The 22224-nt window shown below is 45.6% G+C and overlaps 1 protein-coding gene across 4 annotated transcripts in view; it reads left to right on the forward strand.

Annotated features, from left to right (window-relative positions):
• The first annotated feature begins 175 nt into the window (after positions 1-175).
• LOC147421828 (putative aldo-keto reductase 1) overlaps positions 176-22224 on the forward strand; it is a 52538-nt gene continuing 30489 nt past the window's right edge. For 2 of the 4 annotated variants that reach the window (XM_086502593.1, XM_086502591.1), the window contains exon 1: positions 636-792. In XM_086502593.1, coding sequence (XP_086358719.1) covers positions 748-792 — 45 coding nt within the window. In that variant the 5' untranslated portion in view covers positions 636-747. The other 2 variants (XM_086502594.1, XM_086502592.1) reach the window with 2 other exon arrangements.

Below are 22224 nucleotides of genomic sequence, written 5' to 3' on the forward strand. Positions count from 1 at the left end.
CCACGCTTTTTGGATCCCCTACATTAGATTGTCTAGTGCATCAGAAGCTCTTAAAAGGTGGACCTGCGCGGCTGCCAAATTTTTGATGTATTCTAGGAGACAATATTCAAAACTTCTATTACATCCATTGGACAACGCCTACTCTAAAAGTCAGAGTGGGTTGTGGACAAAATGGATGTCACCCCTCTTGTACCTTGCTCTAAATGGCTGGGTTCTTGCAGGGCATAGGGTGCATAGGGCCTTGCAAAGTGCAGGGCTACAAAAAGAAGAAACAAAGCAAACTTTGTCGCGCATACAAGGGGACGAGGGTTCATTTAATTCAAAGCTTAGCGCTGTATGCACCACATGCGTCCAATGGGATCCAGCTCTTAGACATATATTGTCCAATAATAATTGCTTTCTAGGAGACAATATTCAGGAATCAGAACTGATCGCTTTTGAGGTGATGGCCTCTATTGCCAACGCCTGCTCTAAAAGTCGAGTGGGCTGTGGACAAAATGGATGTTACGAATCGACAGCAACATGTCCTCTCGTATGATATAAGCCCTGCCCTCAATGTCAAAGTGGGCTGTGGACAAAATGGATGTTATGAATAGACAGCTCACCAATCTTCTGCGCTCTCCTTCAGGCGAGTCTCTGCTTTGGGCTTCATATTCTTCTCCGTAGTTTGGGCTCCAATAATTAGGGTCTGTTGTTTGCCAGTTTTTTCTGGAAGTGTTTGCATCCTCTGCGCCTCTCGAATCCACCATGCCGCATCTTCCTCTTCGTCGTCTTGGAACGCAAGGCCTTCAGGTTTGTGCTTGTGTTCAAACCTCTTCATCTCATACTTAACTGAATTAATCGTCTCATTTTGCTTGCCATGCGCTCCTTCATTTCTGCCTAAAGTTTGAGGTTACTAAAAAAAGCATACACGCTTCACTTTATGGCTTCTCGTGATAGGATTTGTCATCATATTTCTGTGTAAAGATATACCTTTTGAAAACAATTTTGGTCTCCCTTTACTTTTTTTTTATATTTCTAAGAAGTGTAAGCTAAGGCACACTTTTCTAGAACATTCGTCTTAGAAAATTACGCTATCACATTGTGGATGGCCTAATGTCATAACAATCGGATAAGTACATGACTCTAGGGCTCCAAATGACAAATTGGTTCAAAAGGCTTAAACCTTATTCTAGGGGGTGAATTATGAAAGCACATCATAGTTTGTGTTGGATTTCAAGTCGTGGTTAATGTGTTTAACCCATGTGCCCTGTCACAAGTGATATGCACCACTCTTTATCGTGGAGTTTTGCATGGTAAAAAGGGTGGCTACAATCAAGAGACTCTACATATGTAAGGTTTCAATCATTAACAAAATAGCGTATTATTTTCTTGTTGCTTGCTGTCGTCCTCTCTCTCTCTCTCTCTCTCTCTCTCTCTCTCTCTCTCTCTCTCTCGTTATCTTTCTTTGCACGCCCATTGTTTCAGGTGGTTTGTTGAACTCTTTCATGGTCTGTACTCGGCCCATTGTCAGTGGTTTGGGCTTGAGGCGAGGATTGTTAGGATTTCAAGTTGTGGTTAATGTGTCTAACCTATGTGGAAACACACCCTGTCCGCAAGTGATATGCGCCACTCTCTAAAGTGGAGTTTTGCATGGTAAAAAGGGTGGCTACAATCAGTCAAGAGACTCTATATATGTAAAGTTTCAATCAATAATAAAATAGCGTGTTATTTTCTTGTTGCTTGATGATCGATCTCTCTCTCTCTCTCTCTCTCTCTCTCTCTCTCTCTCTCTCTTTAGCTTTCTCTGCACGCCCTCCAATCATGGCGAAGCGTAGGTACCATCCTCCCTAGCTCTCTTCCCCAACATTCTGGAAGTGCTTGCCTCATGGCAAGGTGGAATATGAATCTCGAGAGCTTCCAAGTTAGAGTTTTCTTGACTAAGCTCCTACTCCAAGTCCTCCAAATGCTTGTCTCTGCTCAATGAAGGTATCTCAATGAGGGGATTTACTTTTTTAAATTCTCAGTGAGGTGCTTGCAAAACATGCACGAAATAGGACTGGGAAAAACAAAAATTTTGGCCCTCCGTCCCTAGGACTATTCTTCTTCCATGAGGTAATGTCACTGTAGATGCTCCAAAGTTGCTCAAAGCAATTAGAGCTCACCGCTTGGCTAAGAATATCGATAGCCAGGTGCCACAATTCAAGCCCATTTTGATCCGTAACCTTCTGGTCCCAATCTTGGTGCAATCCATTTGTGCACCTACATATTCGAAGGACGCCTTCGGCTACCAACAAAGAGATAGCTGATCTCTAACCTTGCACTTGGTGGAAGGACTAGGCACAAGGCGCTTCAAGATATTGTGCCGTTCGTTTCTCACCTTCTTGTCATTCTCTTGACAATTGCCTGGCACATAAGAGGCGACATGTAGGTGAGAGTAGTGGGCATTCCACCTCGACACATACGAGGGCTTGATTTTCTCGCAATCATTCTAATTTGTCACAAGCTCCTCGAGTGTCTCAATTATCTTATGAATGGTCTTGTAGACTTATTGGCATAGTCACAAGGGACGCGTTTGGGGACGGGGGAGGTGGCTCAAATGGATTTTTAGTGTAAAAAAAAAGGTGGGACGGCAAGTAGGGACGGAAAAGTGGGGACGGGAAGCCCAAGAATGGGCGTCCCCTGTGACTATGCTTATTGGAGATAACTTTCCTTATTGGACATTGATTATGCAGTTGTGGTTTCTATGCAAAGGCTTGTGGGACATTGTTGACGTCTTGAAGGCAAGACCCGTGCAGTCCAATTGCAATTGGTGGACTCGACGGACTCGACTGTTAGAGGATGAGTTTGTTCAATCATGCATTGATTGGGACGCGAGTAATGCGAAGGCCATGTCTGTCAATGTTCAGGTGCGCACAAGGGAAATCTCCTTTGTAGTAGACTTTGAAAATTGTGCGTGATGTGGTCAAAGATTCAAAGCTCAGAGATATGTTTGATTGAGACTCTACGATGCAAGGAGTCACCCTTTGCGGACAATTATTTTCCATCAAGTTTGAAGCTTGGACTTCCATGTAGTCATTTTTTATGAATAAAAGTTTGTTCATGATCAACTCTTGGCTATGGACAGTACATTGACTAGTACTCAGTTGACTGCCTTGGTACGCACGAAGTTGCACAAGGAATACTGTTAGATTTACAGCACTCTGCTGCTTCACTTAGATTTAGGGGATACATGTACAGCTAGCATGTCTCCAGGTTGGCCACCCACTGCACTATCCGGCCGCTCACCTTGTCTGGGTGCCCTCATATATATTTCTTTTCTTGTTGGGTGTGGGGGATTTTATCTGGCATTGCCCTACCTCCCCTTGGGCACCTATTTATGGGGGCAAGGGGGTACCCACTTACATCTCATCTGGTTATTGTGTATTGGAACTTTTGCTCATGGTAGTCATGGATCAGCCCCCTCTTCACCATATCTTGCGTTTGTGGTCTACTCTCTCTCTCTCTCTCTCTCTCTCTCTCTCACGCTTCGGCACACGCGCACTCTCACATGGTATCAACAGCTTCGGCTTTCCATGGCCTGAGATCCATTCATTCCAGCCATCATTTGGCGGTTGTGCACTCCAGAGGGGGTGGTGACTTGTGGTTTGCTATGGACACACCTATGCACTCATCAGAGGAGTTCACAAGATATGTCCATGCTCATGGCATATGGGGTTACGACATTCCCAGAGAAGACACCACCATCTTGGGTGGATAGACACTTACCACTTGACCTCGACACGTCAGATCACTTGCTTACACAGGAACATCTACATGGACTTAGGGAGAGGATCTTGGATTCTCTTCTTGGACAGGTTCATTGCTTGGATCTACAAACTGGAGTGGGACTTTAGTGCTTTGGACTCTCTTGGAGAGTTTACCCGCAAGATGCAGGAGATCAGGCATCCCGCGACTACATCCGGAGTCACCTGGCGCTTGGCTTGGATGGTAGTGTAGTTACCTTCAGAGTTGCCCTTATAGCAGACTTATCCCCTGACCTGGGCAGTAGGCCACTCCCAACTCATTCACATTGAGAGCCACACCGAGTTGCACATTGAGAGCCACACCGAGTTGCGGTTTGGTGGTGTCACGTGACACATCCCAACCCTATGTGTCTGTGGACAAGCTACAGTACATCAGGGTTCAGTCAGTCCAGTCAAGTCTAGGTTAGCAGTGATCTGGCACTTTTGTGAGTCTATTCGTAGACCGTGCATGCCCAGTCACTTAGCATAGATGCATATCCTCTGGTTGCACATAGCACGATCATCAGTATTCCCTTGAGAATCCATTAGATTCAGTCAGGGGAATTTTCTAGTGCATTTAGCCTATTTTCCTATTTTTGGTTATTTTCACTTATTATTTTTAAGTGACTTTCCAACAAAAGTAGGTAGGGAAATTTTGCTAAGTTAATAAATAAGCAAACCCAAGTTAGCACTTTCTGGCAGAAGAGGCAGCAGGAGCTTCCCGCTCAACAGGCAACTTCTCAGCAGTACCCCTCCCTCAGCACCATCAGCCTTGTAGCGTTTTTGCTTCCCTCATCAGTACCAAGATCCCAAGGCGTTTTCAGCCCATGCTTGATCGCCCTCATCCCCCAAAGCTTCTAGTGTTTGCAGATCTACCCGGTTCGCAGCAGAAGTGCCCAGTGACCCAGCGTTTTACTAACGCTCAGCCATGCTGTAGCGTTTTGACTTTCAGCCCCAACCTGCCGCAGATACACAACATTTTCAGCCTTTAGCAAGGTAGCAGATACATCCCAGATTGGTTGCAAAGTTCCCCCATCTTTAGCCCAAGAAAACGCAACCCAAACAGTCATTTTCAGCCACCAAAACAGTCCCGAAATTCAGCGATTAGAAGATCACAGACTTCAGCCACCAAGTCGTCGTCGTCATCACCGTCGTCGTCATCAACATAGTCCAAGTTGCATCAATCCATTGCATACGCATTGTACACCTTTGTGCAATCAAAGTTAGACCACTCTCGCCGACGAGAGTGGGGCCTTCAGAGGAGGGTTTTACAACCTCTCGGGTGTCGTATCTCTTTTCTCTCCTTCTCTCGGTCTCATTCACTTGCACACACAATATCCACTCACTTTGTTCGTGATCATAGCACTCTCCACAAGACGGAAGGCTCTCTCCTTCCCTAAGAACTAAAAGGAACCTTGAGCAATAAGGATCACTAATCTTGAGAAAATACAACATTCATTCCGCTGCACCTGACATTGGTATCAGAGCTTGGAAGTGTTCTGCATTACTCAAGGAAAGAACCACAAGATTTTTTTTTGCTTGTTGCGGTCGCACGAACCCAAGCTTACTTGGGCGTGGCGATTTCTAATCGTGTTTTGTTGAAGAGTGATAGGAATCCCAAGAAAGAAGGGCTTGTCCAGCCTCCCCTTGTGTCTCTTTTCACTCATTGAGAGCGGACCGTGCACTTAGCGGCCGGCCAATCGACGTGAGGTGGGAAAAAGCAACCTTGGTGTGAGCGCAAGGCCGCCAAGGGGTGCACCCGCAGAAAAGAGTAGAACTCGGGTGAGGAGAAGATCCTTCTCGAACGCGATTTGCAAGCGAAAGAAACCCTCAAGAACCTCAAGATCCTCAAGAACCCAAGAACCCAAGAACCAAGACCCTCAAGAAACCAAGTTCCTCGTGAACTTAAGAACCAAAGATCATAGTGCATGGTCGTCACCCGAAGCGGAATGGATACTTCGCATACAGGTGATGAGCATGAGAGAGGCGGCGAAGATTTTTCCCCACCAGGAGACTTTTTCGACCCTCCCCCTTCGCCATCTACGCCACGAGTTGTACTAACTCCTATGGAGATGATGGTCAAGTCAGTGATGGACATGATGCTGGCACAACAAGAAGCGACTCGCGTCACTTTGGAAGCGAATCGAGTTGCGTTGGCACAACAAGAAACCAATCGCCTTGCTTTCGAACGCGAGCGCGATGAACGAAAAGCAGAAAGGGACGCCGAGCGTGAAGCTCAAAGGGAGCTACGTACTCAAGAATTTATTTCCCACGTGCTAGCCTCGAAGACCGAACCACCCAAAGATCGTGGAAGTTCGTCAAGTGGCGCAAGCCACGACGCGGATTCCAACCATCCAGTCACAGAGAAGTTGACTTTCAGTAAGTATGACGGTAAGATGGATGCTACAGTTATTCATTCTTGGTTGCATCAATTTAATGCTTATTTTGCTACAGCTAAGAAGACAGGAAATAGCAAAGTTTTGACGGCAGCTATGTACCTTGCTGGTGATGCCATCAATTGGTACCACGCATGGCAAGAGGCACAGCTAGCCGCGCACCTAGAGGCAGCTGACGGATTCACGCCCCTTTCCTTCGATTGGGCTGATTTCCAAAACAAGCTCAAGGCGCGGTTTATGCCACCTCAGTACCTCGCACGATTGAAAGACGATTGGCGCTCTCTCAAGCAAAATGGTATACCAGTCATGTCTTTTTCTAATCGTGTTTTGCAGCTAGGCACTCAATTACGAAAATCAGATGATGAGCGCAAAGAGGCTTTTCTCTTTGGATTGGATGAGTATATCAAGTACGATGTCGAGGTACTCGATCCGATCGATCTCAACAAGGCGGTAGCGATTGCTCTCGCACAGGAGATGAAGCACAACAAGAGAAACCTAAGGAGAACAAGACTTCCACAAGTACCTCGCAGACTTCTCAGAACCCTCAGAACGGTAAGAATGGTAAGAATGATAACTCTTCTAACCAATCTTCCAACAGTCTCTCATCAAAGAATTCTTCCAATGAATCTAAGGGTAAGGCTAACACAAGTGCTAAACCTAAGCTTACTCCAGATGAAAAGGTAGCACAAGGAATTGTAGAGGATACATCACATCGGAAGAACAAAGCATTTATTCTAAGGAAGGTCGTTGTTTTCATTGTCACATTAAGGGTCACATAAAAAGAACATGTCCTAAGCTTGAATCGAATGAATCTGAAGAACCCACAGCATCCACTTCCTCTGTCAATGCAATGAATGATAACACGAGTGTGCCCCAAGTTTCTCAGGACCCTCCCATTGATGATTCTCTCATTAAATGTTATGGTCGTACGTCGGGGCACCGTTTTGTCATATTGTTTGACCTAGGTAGTATGCATGACGTGATCAGTTCCTCTCTTGTTGAGAGAGCCCGCCTCGAAGTTAGTCCACAATCTCCTATCGAGGTCTCTCTCATCACGGAGGAGTGCCTTGATGTGTTGTTTGCAATTCAATAGACTGCCTTCACTAGAAGATTTGTTGTGATATGATTTTGGGCATTCGATGGTTCCGTGATACTAACGCTCTCATTGATTTTGAGGCTAACACTTTAACTCTCAATGCCAAAAGTGATTCTCCTACTGTCATTCATGGAGAGGACATTGCTCATTCTCCATCTCTCATTGCTAATATGCAGGACAAGATTGAAAGGATTCGGGAAAAGGAGACTCTCTTAGTCTCTTCTTCTCCAAAGCATGATACCCAGGATTTGCATGATTGTATGAAGCATGGTGAGGAATTGAATGATATTGATTTGCATGATGATTTGATTGACCATGATTTGCATGATGATTTGGATAATAAAGACAAACATGATAATTTGCATGATCAAGATGTGACTTCTCACAAGCATGATGAGTTGCATGAAGATGATGTGATTGTTCACAAGGATGATGTGTTAGTGGATGCTTTTTCTAGCGAAGCTAACCTCGTTGTAGATTCAATCAATCACGAAGAACCGATCTTGGTTTTCGAGTCGAGGTCCAAAGAACCCCCACAGGACGATTCGATCCCTCAGGAAGAAGTGATCTTGGCTCTCGAGCCTAGATCCATCGAACCATCATAGGAAGTATTATGTGTTCGCATGATTGATACGCACGCATTGTTCGAATGTTTCATTCGTGATCGTTTCCTGGATTTTAGTCAACATCGTTATGTGATCCCTTTTCTTAGGCATGACATACTGTATGTTGAACACGTTTCTCTCATGGATGAGCACGAATGTATGCGGATTTTTCATGAAAAGCTGAAAAGTATGTATGTAAGGAAGTCACATTCCATGTCTCTTCCTTGGCATGACACAGTTTCCGAACGAGCACATGAAAGTGAGAGCACCAAGCATGGGCATTTCCGTTGTGAATTGCCACAGTTGATTGCTCTAAATCATAAGCGAAAGATTCGATCTCATTGTTTGCATGTGTTTGATGAACGGGTTGTCACTCCGTCTCTTTGTTCATCTACATTGCATGCACAGTCTTTCAGGAAGACGAGATTTTTTCCCTTCACTTTACATGGAATGGGTATGTTCATGGTTTTGTGTTGGAAATGGTTTCAGGAATTTTCAGCCATGGAGATTCTTGAAGACGAAAGAAGCAGGTCTCTAGACGAAGTTGAAGCATTGAAGGAGCCACAAAAGACTTTGTGTCGCTTTCGGCGCGGCCCAAAGAAGCAAGCGTTGTAGACCTTTATGAAATTCAAGTACCGCACGACCCACGCATCAGAGCTGGCCGGCGAAGAGTCACTTCCAGGATTCCGGATGCTATTGGCGATCTCCCTCGACGCCATACAGTTCGGTACCAATACCTCACTTTGAAAAAGAGGGGATGTCACGTGACACATCCCAACCCTATGTGTCCGTGGACAAGCTACACCACAGCAGGGTTCAGTCAGTCCAGTCAAGTCTAGATTAACAATGATCTGACACTTTTGTGAGTCTATTCGTAGACCGTGCATGCCCAGTCACTTAGCATAGATGCATATCCTTTGGTTGCGCACAGCATGATCATCAGTATTCCCTTCAGAATCCATCAGATTCAATCAGGGGAATTTTCCAGTGCATTTCGCCTATTTTCCTATTTTTGGTTATTTTCACTTATTATTTTTAAGTGACTTTCCAACAAAAGTAGGTAGGGCAATTTTGCTAAGTTAATATATAAGTAAACCCAAGCTAGCACTTTCTGGCAGAAGAGGCAGCAGGAGCTTCCCGCTCAACAGACAACTTCTCAGCAGTACCCCTCCCTCAGCACCATCAGCCTTGTAGCGTTTTTGCTTCCCTCATCAGTACCAAGATCCCAAGGCGTTTTCAGCCCATGCTTGATCGCCCTCATCCCCCAAAGCTTCTAGCGTTTGCAGATCTATCCGGTTCGCAGAGCAGAAGTGCCTAGTGACCCAGCGTTTTTACTAACGCTCAGCCATGCTGTAGCGTTTTGACTTTCAGCCCCAACCTGTCGCAGATACACAGCATTTTCAGCCTTTAGCAAGGTAGCAGATACATCCTAGATTGGTTGCAGAAGTTCCCCCATCTTTAGCCCAAGAAAACGCAACCAAAACAATCATTTTCAGCCACCAAAACAGTCCCGAAATTCAGCGATTAGAAGATCACAGACTTTAGCCACCAAGTCGTCGTCGTCATCACCGTCGTCGTCATCAGCATAGTCCAAGTTGCATCAGTCCATTGCATACGCATTGTACACCTTTGTGCAATCAAAGTTAGACCACTCTCGCCGACGAGTGGGGCCTTCGGAGGAGGGTTTTACAACCTCTCGGGTGTCGTATCTCTTTTCTCTCCTCTCGGTCTCATTCACTTGCACGCACAATATCCACTCACTTTGTTCGTGATCATAGCACTCTCCACAAGACGGAAGGCTCTCTCCTTCCCTAAGAACTAAAAGGAACCTTGAGCAATAAGGATCACTAATCTTGAGAAAATACAACATTCATTCCGCTGCACCTTACAGGTGGCATTGTGGCATGGATTACGTTTTGGTTGACATCGGAGGATCGGAGGTAGGAGATACATGCAAGATGGCGCAGACAGATTGGTTTGGCCTTTCCTCTTCTCATAGATTATTCACAGCGCAGACTGCTCAGTCTGGCTTCCCTTCTTTATATAGGATGATTACGGTGCAGGCAGCTTGGTCTGACCACATGTCACCTGCACATCTAACCCTATGTGTACGTGGACAAGCTACTTCATGACAAGGGTTCAGTTAGCCTAGCTTAGGAAGTGTTCTGGCACTTTTGTGGGTGTGTTCGCAGACCGTGCATGTCCAGGCACTTATTGTAGATGCATATCCTTTGGTTCCACACAACACGATCATCATATTATCATCAGATTCCATCAGTGCAAAAAACCTATTTTCCTATTTTAGCCATTTATCACTTATTATTAATAAGTGACTTTGTTGGGAAATTGAGTAGGGCAATTCTAGTAAGTCAGTATATAAGAAAAGCTAGCGCTAGCACTTTCTGGCAGAAGAGGCAGCAGGGACCAGACATCCTACAGTGCACCTTCTGAGCAAGACGACCCCCCCCCCCCCCCAACAGCAGAGACTGATCAGCCCTATTGTTTTTGCATGATGCAAGACTGCTAGCGCTTTTCAGCCTTTAGCCCTACGACTTCGTAGCATAGCCCTTGCGGTAGCAGATCCTTACCGCCTTGACTTACCCGCGACAGACAAATCCTAGCGATAGCCGATTTCAGCTTTGTTGGCGTTAGCAGATTTCCTCAGCAGAACACTAGCGTTTTTTGCATCAAACACAGATTCAGCCATAGCGTTTTTGGGTCAGCAGAACAACATAGCATTTTGCAGTTTCGCCGCGACAAAACCAGGATAGGCATCAGCGTTTTCAATTTTCAGTAGTCAGACTCCGCAGTAGAACCCCCAAACCTCGCAGATCTTACCTTCCCGCAACACCTTCCCGCTACAGATCCTTGCTGCACGGTCAGATCAGCCAACGTTTGCAGATTCAGCCCAGAAAACGCAGATTTCAGCATCTGCGTTTTCAGCGGATCGTCGTCATCGTCGTCATCACCGACATAGAGTTAGAATTCAACAAATAAAGATTTGCAGATTTCAGCCATTAGCGTTTTCAGATTTCAGTCCCCGTCTCGTCGTCGTCGACATCGTAGGCAAGTCCATTGCATTGTAGAGATTTGTGCAATCAATAGTAGACCACTCCCGCCATAGAGAGTGGGGCCTTCGGAGGAGGGTTTGACAACATTCTGGTGTCGTATTCTTCTCTCTCTATCTCTTAGTCTCAGCACCTTCATTCACAGTGTTTATTCACTTTGTTTGTGATCATTTGCACTCTTTCACTAAAGAACGGAAGGCTCTCCCTTCCGTAAGTAAAAGGAACCTTGAGCACAGTTCGGAGCACTCATCTTGAGCAAAGTTCAACATTCACATCCGCTGCACCTTGGTATCAGAGCTTTGGCAGTGTTCTATATCACTCAAGGAAAGAACCACAAGAATTTTTTTTGCTTGTTGCGGTCGCACGTAACCCAAGTCCTCTTGGGCGTGTCGATTCCTAATCGTGTTTTTGAAGAGTGACAGGAAACCCAAGAAAGAAGGGCTTGTCCAGCCTCCCCTTGTTTCTCTTTTCACTCATTGAGAGCGGACTGTGCACTTAGTGGCCGGCCAATCGACGTGAGGTGGGAAAAAGCAACCTTGGTGTGAGCGCAAGGCCGCCAAGGGGTGCGCCCGCGGGAAAGAGAAGAGCTCGGGTAAGAGAAGATCCTTCTCTAACACAGATTGCAAGCTAAAGAAGAACCTCAAGAACCTCAAGAACCCAAGAGCCTCAAGAACCCAAGAACCACAAGAACCCAAGTTCCTCGTGAACTTAAGGACCCACGACTTCAATGTATGGTCATTACCCGAAGCGGAATGGATACTTCGCATGGAGGTGATGAGCATGGGAGTGGCGAAGAAGAATTTTCCCCACCAGGAGGTTTTTCCGACCCTCCCCCTTCGCCATCTACGCCAAGGATTGCACCAAATCCTATGGAGGCTTTGGTTAAGACGATGATGGACATGATGATACGACAAGAAGCGCAATGGGCCACCTTGGAGCGCGAAGAAAGAAAGGCAGAATTGGATCGTGAACGCAAAGAAAGAACGGAAGCCTTAGAGCGTGAGCGTGAGCGCGAGCAAGCGCGCTTGGCGGCCGAAGAAAGAAAGGCAGAATTGGATTGCAAGTGCGATGCAAGAAAGGCAGAATTGGATCGCGAGTGCAAAGAAAGAAAGGCCGAATTGGATCGCGAGCGCGAAGAAAGACGGTTAGCCTTGGAGCGTGAGTGCGCTTGGCGGCCAAAGACAGAAGGGTAGCCTTGGAGCGTGAGCGCGAGCAAGCGCGCTTGGCAACCGAAGATAGACGAGTGGCCTTGGAGTTAGAGCGTGAAGCGCAGAGAGACCAACGCATGCAAGAGTTGGTCCTAGAGGTACTCACTTCGAAACCCGAGCCGGTCAAAGACGTTGGTAGTTCATCAACTAGCAGAGACTCGAACTCCAACAACCCCGTCACAGAGAAGATCACGTTCAGTAAGTAGGATGGTAAGATGGATGCTAGTGTTATTCATTCTTGGTTGCATCAATTTAATGCTTATTTGCGACAACTAAGAAGACAGGGAATAGCAAGGTTTTGACGGCAGCCATGTACCTTGTCCGTGATGCCATCAATTGGTACCACACATGGCAAGAGGCACAGTTAGCCTTGCACCTAGAGGAAGCCGACGGTGACGCGCCCCTTTCCTTTAATTGGGCCGACTTCCAAGACAAGCTCAAGGCGCGGTTTATGCCACCACAGTACCTAGCACGGTTGAAGGACGATTGGTGCAGTCTCAAGCAAAAAGGTTTGCCAGTTATGTATTTCTCTAATCGTGTTTTGCAGCTCGGCACCCAATTACGCATAACGGATGATGAGCGCAAAGAGGCTTTCATTTTCGGGCTGGACGACTATATCAGGTTTGATGTCGAAGTCCTCGACCCCGTAGATCTCAACAAGGCGGTAGTGATTGCTCTCGCACAGGAGATGAAGCACAATAAGGGAAAAAGCCTAAGGAGAACAAGACTTCGCAAAGTACCTCTCAGACTTCTCCGAACAGTAAGAACGGTAAGAATGGTAACTCTTCTAACCAATCTTCCTCTAGTCTCTCAGAAAAGAACTCACAAAATTAACCTAAGGGTAAAGCAAACACAATTGCTAAACCTAAGCTCACTTTAGATGAAAAGACAGAACAAGGAATTTTAGGAGGATACATCACGTCGGAAGAGAAAAGCATTTATTCTAAGGAAGGTCGATGTTATCATTGTCACATCAAGGGTCACATGGAAAGAACATGTCCTAAGCTTGACTCTAATGACTCTAAAGAACCCACATAATCCACATCCTCTGTCAATGCCATAAATGAGAACACGAGTGTGTTTCAAGTTTCTCATGATCCTCCCATTGATGAGTGTCTCATGAAATGTTGTGGTCATGTGAATGGTCAACACATGGTGGTTTTGTTTGATTCTGGTAGTATGCATGATTCGATTAGTCCCTCTCTTGTTGAAAGAGCGCGCTTGGAGGTTAAGACATTTCCTTTCGAGGTGTCGGGCTTCGCTCTCGGTACGGTCTCTCTCATTATAGCCCATCGAGTCTTCTGATTCGTGATGTAAGACTTCAATAAATCTAGTACCACTGATTAGCAATCTCTGATTGCCCGTTAGTCTGCAGTCAGAACGATGACGAGAACTGCAACCCCGTGCCAATGTTCTCCCAAATAGCCTTCCAAAACAAACTCGTGAATCTAGGGTCTTTGTCGGAGACAATCATTTCAGGCATGCCATGTAATCTGAAGATCTGGGCCACAAACAATCTCGCTAAGTGATTCGGCTTGACTGTTTTCTTTACTGGAATGAAATGAGCTTGCTTGCTAAATCTGTCAATAACAGTCCAGATAGCATCGTGTCCACTCTATGTTCTCGGGAGATAAAAAATGAAATCCATTGCAATACTTTCCCAGGGCGGGTGGGTATGGGTAAAGGTTGTAACAATCCCTGTGCTTTATGCCCGTCAAACTTGACCTTCTGGCATACCAAGCAACTGCGTACAAAATCGTCCACGTCCTTCTTGAGTCCTGGCCAAAAGAAGTCTCTCTCCACACCTTTCAAGGTGGTAGCAATGCCACGGTGACCCGTAAAAGGTGGACAATGGCATTCGGTTAGAACCTTTTCCCTTAACGGCTGTGTAACGCACAACATCGTTTTCTTCAGCAAGTAGCCATCCCGAATGGAATATCCGACTACTACCTCCCCATTCCGTATTCGAGTGAAAATATCTGCAAAATCTGTATCTGTGGCATACTGATCGACCATATCCTTGAAGCTCCTTTGATGTATTGTGGAAATAGCTAGAACCAACGGCTTCCGAGACAAAGCATCCGCCACCAAGTTCTTTTGTCCCTGCACATGGACAAACTGGAAGTGAAACTGTGACAAGATGTTCGCCCACTGCATCTGCTTTTCCGATAGCTGCTTCTATGACAAGAAGTAGCGTAAACTTTGATGGTCTGTGAAGACTGTCACAAGACGGGCACCACGTGCCAATAGAAAAGCACAGATTGAAGAGACTTTTAGCACTTCAATAACAACTGAATTAAAAGAGAGAGACGACACGCGACACGAAGTGGCGGAATTCCACCCCAAAGAGTATTGGCCCCAAACCTTGGCGCCCCTTTTGGTGTTTCTTTATATTGCATCAACTCAGTACAAGCCGGTACTCCAGACTCTGCACCTTCTCTTGGAAGCATGCCAGAGAATGAGCCCTAACCTCATATTTAAAGGCCCTTGGCATGAAATGCAGTTTACATGAAAAGCTTCCAAACTCAAAAGCTTCTTGTACAAAAAGCAATGCCAAAAGCTGCCAGCGTATTTACGAAAATCCGTACAGCTTGCCACATCATCATGCCAGCGCAATTTTCGAAAATTTGCCACGTCATCAGTTTTTGCGTGTGTGCGGGTCTTGCTTTATTTTAATCCTTAATGTCACTTGGGGCCCCATCGAACGGGGTCCCCATAAGTTGGTAGGACTTTTTCTTCTGTTACTTGTTCTTCTTAGGGTTTAGGCCCCTCGGCCGGCATATGTAAGTTGGCCCCATTCTTTAGGCTTTGACACGTCAGCAGTTTGTGACAAGACAGTAAAATCCGCTTCGAGTAGATAATGTCGCCACTGAGTAAGAGCATGGATAACGACCAAAAGCTCTTTCTCATAAATCTGTGCTGTCAATTCCGGCCTTGAGAACAATCGGCTCTCGTAGGCAATGACATGGCCTTCTTGCATTAAGACCGCACCCAGACTACGACCACAAGCATCACAATATACTTCGAATGACTTCTGCAAATCTGGCAAAGTCAAAACTGGTCCTGTAGTCAATTTCTCTTTCAATGTCCGAAAGACATGTGGATCCCCACGAGAAAGGGCTCCTTTCTGTGTTAAGCTATGCAAAGGGGAAGCAACCTCTGCAAACTTTCTAATGAACCGCCTGTAGTAAGAACATAAGCCCAAGAAGCTTCTAACTTCATGGACATTCTTCAAATCGGGCCAATCACGAAGAAATCGGCCGCGCTCTGATACCATTGTAACAAACTTGGACACTCCAAGTCAAGATTCTACCGCAACTCAGCAGAGATTTACTTCAAAACAGTTCACAGTTCACAATTGATTCGACACGGTTCGTCGGAGTTCCGTGCCTACAGATATTGGCCCCAAAGACTGGCGCCCCTTTCGGTATTTCTTTTTGTATTAAATCTGTGCTCAAAGTACAAGGGAGTGGGAGGGTCTCACTCTCAGACTCTGCGTCCAGATGCTCTGCAGAGTGGGAGCCCTGCCCACACTTATAAAGGTTTACAAGGGATGCTAAAAGCAGAGTCCCAAAAGCTGAAAATCAAAAGCTTTAAAAATCACAAGCCTTGCTTGGGACTTAAATATCCCCAAAAGCTGAAAACTGCCAAAAATCAGCATTGCGTAGGATCTGCCCAGCTTTTACGTAGAGAAAAAGCATCCGTACAATTTTGCTGAAAAACGCGCCGCGATTTTCGAAAATGCCACGTCAGCAGCTTGCGGGATTCTCGGAATTTTGTAGCCACGGCAAGCCGGGGTGTGTGTGTTTCTCTTGCCCAAATGGCTATGCCATGTCACCGGTTTGTGACAAGACACTTGCAGGTCTATTGGCACTTCTTTCACAACAAGGAGTTGTTTTCACACTTAGTTCGGGACCTTCATGCAGTATCTTCACCTCACCTTCTATCGACGGAGTACAGCAGTTTTTGCTACACTGCTCGTGACGGCACTTTACCACGGAGATTTCTTGGCGGTCGGGACACCCAAACTGCTGCTACACTCGTGGATTTCGTCGGAGTATTGTCCTTCAGTGGACATGGCAGCAGACATCTTCATCATTTGCCTCACATCATCGGCTTTATGCGGTTTGTTCAGCATCCGGTGCTGAGAGGGGGTGCTAGATTTACAACACTCTGCTGCTTCACTTAGGTCTAGGGCATACATGTACGACTAGTATGTCTCCGGGTTGGCCACCCACTACACTGTCTGGCCGCCTACCTTGTTCGGGCGCCCTCATATATATTTCTTTTCTTGTTGGATCGTGGGGGATTTTATCTGGCATTGCGCTACTTCCCCTTGGGCACCTATTTATGGGGGCAGGGGGGTACCCACTTACATCTCATCTGGTTATTGTGTATTGGGTATTCTGCTCATGGTAGTCATCAGCCCCCTCATCACCATATCTTGTGTTTGTGATCTATTGTCTCTCTCTCTCTCTCTCTCTCTCTCTCTCTCTCTCTCTCTCTCACGCTTCTGCAACACGCACTCTCACAAATATGAGATGGTAGACATTGCGCTTGCAGATCACAAAGGAAAAGCTAGATTTTGATGCAAGGTTGCATCCGTACAACATACAAATAGGTTCGTACAATACAATTGTACAGTACAGATCCGTACATATGGATAGGGATTTGTACGGATACTTTTTTCAAAGAAAAAAAATCGTGCATTAGAGTCGGGACTTCATACTTCAGTCTTGAATTATCATTATGTACTTTTTTTAATGCTCTTAGTTTTATGAGACCATGACATGAGACATTTAACACTGTTTGGCTGTAGACATTGATCAGCTTTGTGTTTTCATTGTTCGGTTAGAGTCGTGGACTCTAGTCTTTATTTGAAGTCTTGGTGAATGCATAAGTAAAGGTATGAAGTACTCTCAGTTTTAGGCTTCTTGAAAAAAAGGAGGACTTTTTACGTACCTAAAAACTCAATCCATTCAGTACTACGTACCTTAAGTATCGAACACTACGTACCCAACTACCTTGTTTTGATGTTCTTAGTTCTTTTCTCATTGAGGAGGAAGCCATCTTACTCTCCCAAGGCAAGGCTTGAGTTTCAAAAAGTGATGGATCGGCACATCCTACATTGGATACTGAAAAGAAGTCCCATAGCTGTTGTTACAATTGTAGAAAGCATGGTCATTTGTTTGGGGATTGTAAATCCAAAGGCAAGCAAAAGAGATCTCAAAAGGACAAAGGCAAAGGTAAGCTTGATGAGGGCAACAGTGACAATGATAACCAAGGACTCAACGAAGTTTGCTAGTCCGAGATTTCTAGTCTAGTGGAGGGTGCCACAACATGCTTAAGCTAGTGAGAGGCACACGAGGAGCAGAGAGGGGTGAGTGGTGTTCCCAATATTGATTGGACTTGTGCGTTTGGAGTTCAAAGCACATTGTATCTGGCAAGGAACTAACATGACATATACAAAAAGTGGAGTGCAAGGCAAGGTTTAGCTTGCTCGCTGTTGCTGACCCGCTCCCTTGCGCGCGTTAAGCTTCCTGCAACGCCCCCGTCCCTCCCCCCGTCGCGCCCTCGCTCGTTATGAAACTGGCCCGTGGGGTAGTAGGCTTTGGCTTTCACCTAAAATTCTTTACTTTACTTTAGACACACAGAGTGAGAGAATACTTTGCAAAGGGAACCTGCGATGGGAATTAACACTTAAGCACACACATGGCTCAGAAGCTAGAATGCTCCGAGCAGACGCTGACAATCTGTAGGCCCCAAAATTGGCGTCCCTTTCGGTATTTCTTTATATATATATAGAGGGAATAAAACCTGTGATTTCCTACGAGCTGTCCCGCATAATCCGGGCTGAAAACCACCTGTTCTGGCCCGATTTCGGCAGCATAACTGTACTAGGATGCTTCACAGACAGTATCCCCACGCAATAGATGATTTTCCCGACGCATACGGACACTTTGCAAAACCTGGCGAGAATCTGCAGCACACTGAATTCTCTGTTTTCTGCCCCAGAAATGCGCGAGATCACCTCTACATTGGTCCCCTCGCGTCCCCGGACCTCTTGGAGGTATTAGGGACTGTTTAGGGCCGAAACCCTAAACATGCAAAAATACATAGCAGGCTGTAATTCCCTGTTATGGGCTCCGTTTCGCGAGCCGGTTGCATCCCTAACAAGTCCTTGAGCTCCCGCACGTGTAGGGCTACTTGCCCTTTGAATCGGATGAGATTTCTCACGTGAAACCTCTCCGAATTCACCTATACCTGCGGGGGATTAGCAACTAGCTACTCTAGTACGTGTGCAAGAGGCTCTTGCCTCGGCAATCGTGCATGAACCCACACAACTATACATCAGTCAAATGAAGAGCCCTCTTGTGGAGCATCACATAACAGCACGCAGGGGAGAGAGAGAGCAGTGTGTAGTGTGTAGTGTGCAGGTCCTCACTCCTAGCACCACACTGTACATTGAGTGGAAAGCAAGCACTCCATAGCTCTTAACTTGTGACAGGAAGCTTGCAAATGAGCCTCCCAGCTATAAAAATCAGCGCCCACTTTTTTGCAAGAGGAAAGTACACCATTTTGTGCCACTTGGTGCGATTACAAGCATTTTCCCGTTTCGGGGTTGCCGCCTAGAAAACTGGTTGCCCAGTTGACTTTGTGGCAGCGTTGTAAAATATTCCCCTTGTCATTTTGAAGGTAATGACACGAACACATTTCATGGCCCAAAATAGTAGTTCCCTATTTTTTAGGAGATGCTTCCGTTGGGCTCCCACTGGTCATCTGACCATCTATCCTCATTGGGACCGCATCCAAAAGTGCAATGTGGCCCAACTGTCAGATACTTTCTGTTGGTGATCCCACCTTGACTTTATGCCTTTATTGAGTTCACTTCCTAGTATCCAACAACTTGCTAAGTGCGACGGGGGGACCTACATGATCTTGAACTTAGCCTAGACATCCTCTTACTATACGAATTCCAATGCCGACCAACTTCCTGTCTGCGGTTGAAACTACCGTTCACATTGGCCATACAATGTCCGACCATTTGCAACTTCAAAAAGAGGGTCTCAAAAATAAAACAAAAATCATTGGAAAGAAACCAACAACTAAGGTTAGCAGTTGCTACGACCTCGTGACATAGTTAACAACTGTCACATCCTCGTGATATTACCCCTTCTTGAATCGCAAACGTCCTCGATTGCATACCATAAATACACGCCACTGATGATCTTGTGTAGTTAGTACTCTTTTATCATCGCATGTATCCGCAAGAAAGGTCGTAACACGTAGATACAAATGACTTAATGAGACCTTCATACTTTTGTCATTTCCATCTATTACACTGAATTTATATGTACATTTGATGTGCTAGCCCTATCATTATCCCTCCTTTGCACACGTTGGGTTGGGGCATAGGTAGGCTGTAACTCGAAAAGGTAAAGCTGCAATACATTTGGTGACTCGGACAGTTCATGCTCTTCCATCCACTTTGCATCCATAAGCGGATAGTTCTTGAACTTCACCAAGTAGCGTCTTGCAACCTGTCCTTTAACTTTTCTGTCCTTATGTGCCAAAACTTGCTCAGGGACTAGGATCTCATCAAGTTCCTCAACTTTTGGCTGATCCTCATCTGGCATATCTTCTGGCACATCACCCACGAAGGGTCTTAGAAGACTCACGTGAAACATAGTATGAATCTTCCGCACATCAAGCAATTTCAGCTTGTAAGCCACATCACTGATCTTGTCAAGCGCTTGAAAAGGCCAATAGTAACCCATGCTGAGGTTAGGAGACAGCCGTTCCTTGCCCTTCATCTTCTTTAACCTTGCCTTTTCGAACCTTAACAGAACCCAATCACCAAGTGATTACAGTATTTCACGACGGTGACGATCAGCAGCCTTTTTCTGCTTTGCCCGAGTCTTCTCCAAGGCAACTTTAATTATCTTATACATTTCATCCATGTTCTCAACATATCGATCTGCCTCAAAGATCTTGTCCTTTGTATGCAAAATGGGAGGAACTTTTTTGCCACCTTCAACAATTCCAAAAGGTGCCTTGCCAGTTGACAAATGCATCGTATTATCGTACGCATACTCAAGCATAGGCAAATACTGTTCCCACTTGCCCTTATTATCTGACACATAGCATTTCAGCAGATCTAAGACTGTAGAATTAGCCTCTTCTGACTGCCCATGTGTTTGTGGATGAAACGAAGACGAGAACTTGAGCGTAGAATTAGCCTCTTCTGACTGCCCATGTTCTCAAACAATCAAACTTGTCATGCGAGGATCACGATCATTGATAATCGATTGTGGCATGCCATAACCTGCAGATAATGGTCCATATACCATCATTCCCTATTGGTGTTCTTGGAAGATCAAAGATAAAGTCCATAGCAATGCTTTCCCATGGCTTATCCGGAATCGGCAGTGGTTGTAACAGCCTTGGTGCCTTTTGCCTGCCAAACTTGACCTTTTGGCAAATGCATGCTCGCACAAAGGCATCCACATCTCTTTTCAGCCGTTGGTTTTGGCTATTTCCGCGATTCATCATAGGAGCTTCGAGGATATGGTTGATAAGTATGCCACAGATACAGATTTTGCAAATATTTTCACTCGGATACGGAATGGGAAGATAGTAGCGGGATATTCCATTCGGGATGGCTACTTGATGAGGAAAATCATATTGTGCATTACACAGCCGTTGAGGGAAAAGGTTATGACCGAATGCCATTGTCCACCTATTACGGGTCACCGCGGCATTGCTACCACCTTGAAAGGGGTAGAGAGATACTTCTTTTGGCCGAGACTCAAGAAGGATGTGGACGATTTTGTACGCAGTTGCTTGGTATGCCACAAGGTCAAGTTTGACAGGCATAAAGCACAGGGATTGTTAAAGCCTTTTCCCATACCCACCCGCTTATGGGAAAGTATTGCAATGGATTTCATTTTTGATCTCCCGAGAACACAAAGTGGTCACGATGGTATCTGGACTGTCATTGACATATTTAGCAAACAAGCTCATTTCATTCCAGTGAAGAAAACAGTCAAGCCGGATCACCTAGCGAGACTGTTTGTGGCCCAGATCTCCAGACTACATGGCATGCCTGAGACGATTGTCTTCGACAAGGACCCCAGATTCACGAGTTTGTTTTGGAAGGCTATTTGGGAGAACATTGGCACATGGTTGCAGCTCTCGTCATCTTTCAACCTGCAGGTTGATTGCCAATTCAGTGGTACTAGATTTATTGAAGTCTTACATCTCGGATCAGAAGACTCAATGGGAAAAGTATTTACCTTTGGTGGAATTTGCCTACAATAACACGATACATTCTTCGACGGGGAAGGCGCCATTTGAGATTATTGAAGGTGCTACGAAGGTTCCACCCTTCCTAAGCACAAAAGGTAAGATTTTTGAAGCTGATGAGTACACGCGTGAATTGGACACGGCTTTTGCCAAGGTCCGTGAGGCTTTGCAGAAATCTCAAGAAAGACAAAAAATGGCAACAGATCGCCATCGTCGTGATTTGAAATTGAAGGAGAACGATTGGGTGCTCTTACGTTTTGAGAAGGCACGCCTGAGAAAGAAAAAGGGAAAGAGAGGCTTTTTCCAAAGCTTAGTATGCGATACTATGGACCTTTCCATATCTCCGAAAAGATAAATGATGTCTCCTTTCGACTGAAGCTGCCTGATACTTGGAGAATTCACAATGCTTTTCATGTGAGTCTCTTGAAGCCTTTTAAAGGCGATGTGCCCGAAGATGGGGAGCCTGATGAGCAACCCGAAGTGGAAGAAAACGAGGAGATCCTTGTTCCATAAAGACAGAAAGATTAAGGGTAAAGTGATAAGGCGATTCTTGGTTAATTCAAGAACTATCCTGCATTGGATGGGAAGTGGATGGAGGAGGACCTAGCAGATACTCCTCAGATTGTGAATCTTTACCTTGAAGCATTTGGATTAGCATAGTCTATTCTAGATGGAATCCCGAACTCAGCTTGGACGGAATCTGGTGCAGTGGGTATGCACAAGAGGGGAGTTGCTCCGCTCCTTTGTCAACAGATTGCCTCGATTTTTGATACTAAAGTCA

Source organism: Adiantum capillus-veneris, chromosome 27, assembly GCF_014529385.1.
Source record: "Adiantum capillus-veneris isolate H3 chromosome 27, ASM1452938v2, whole genome shotgun sequence".
Lineage (NCBI taxonomy): Eukaryota > Viridiplantae > Streptophyta > Polypodiopsida > Polypodiales > Pteridaceae > Adiantum > Adiantum capillus-veneris.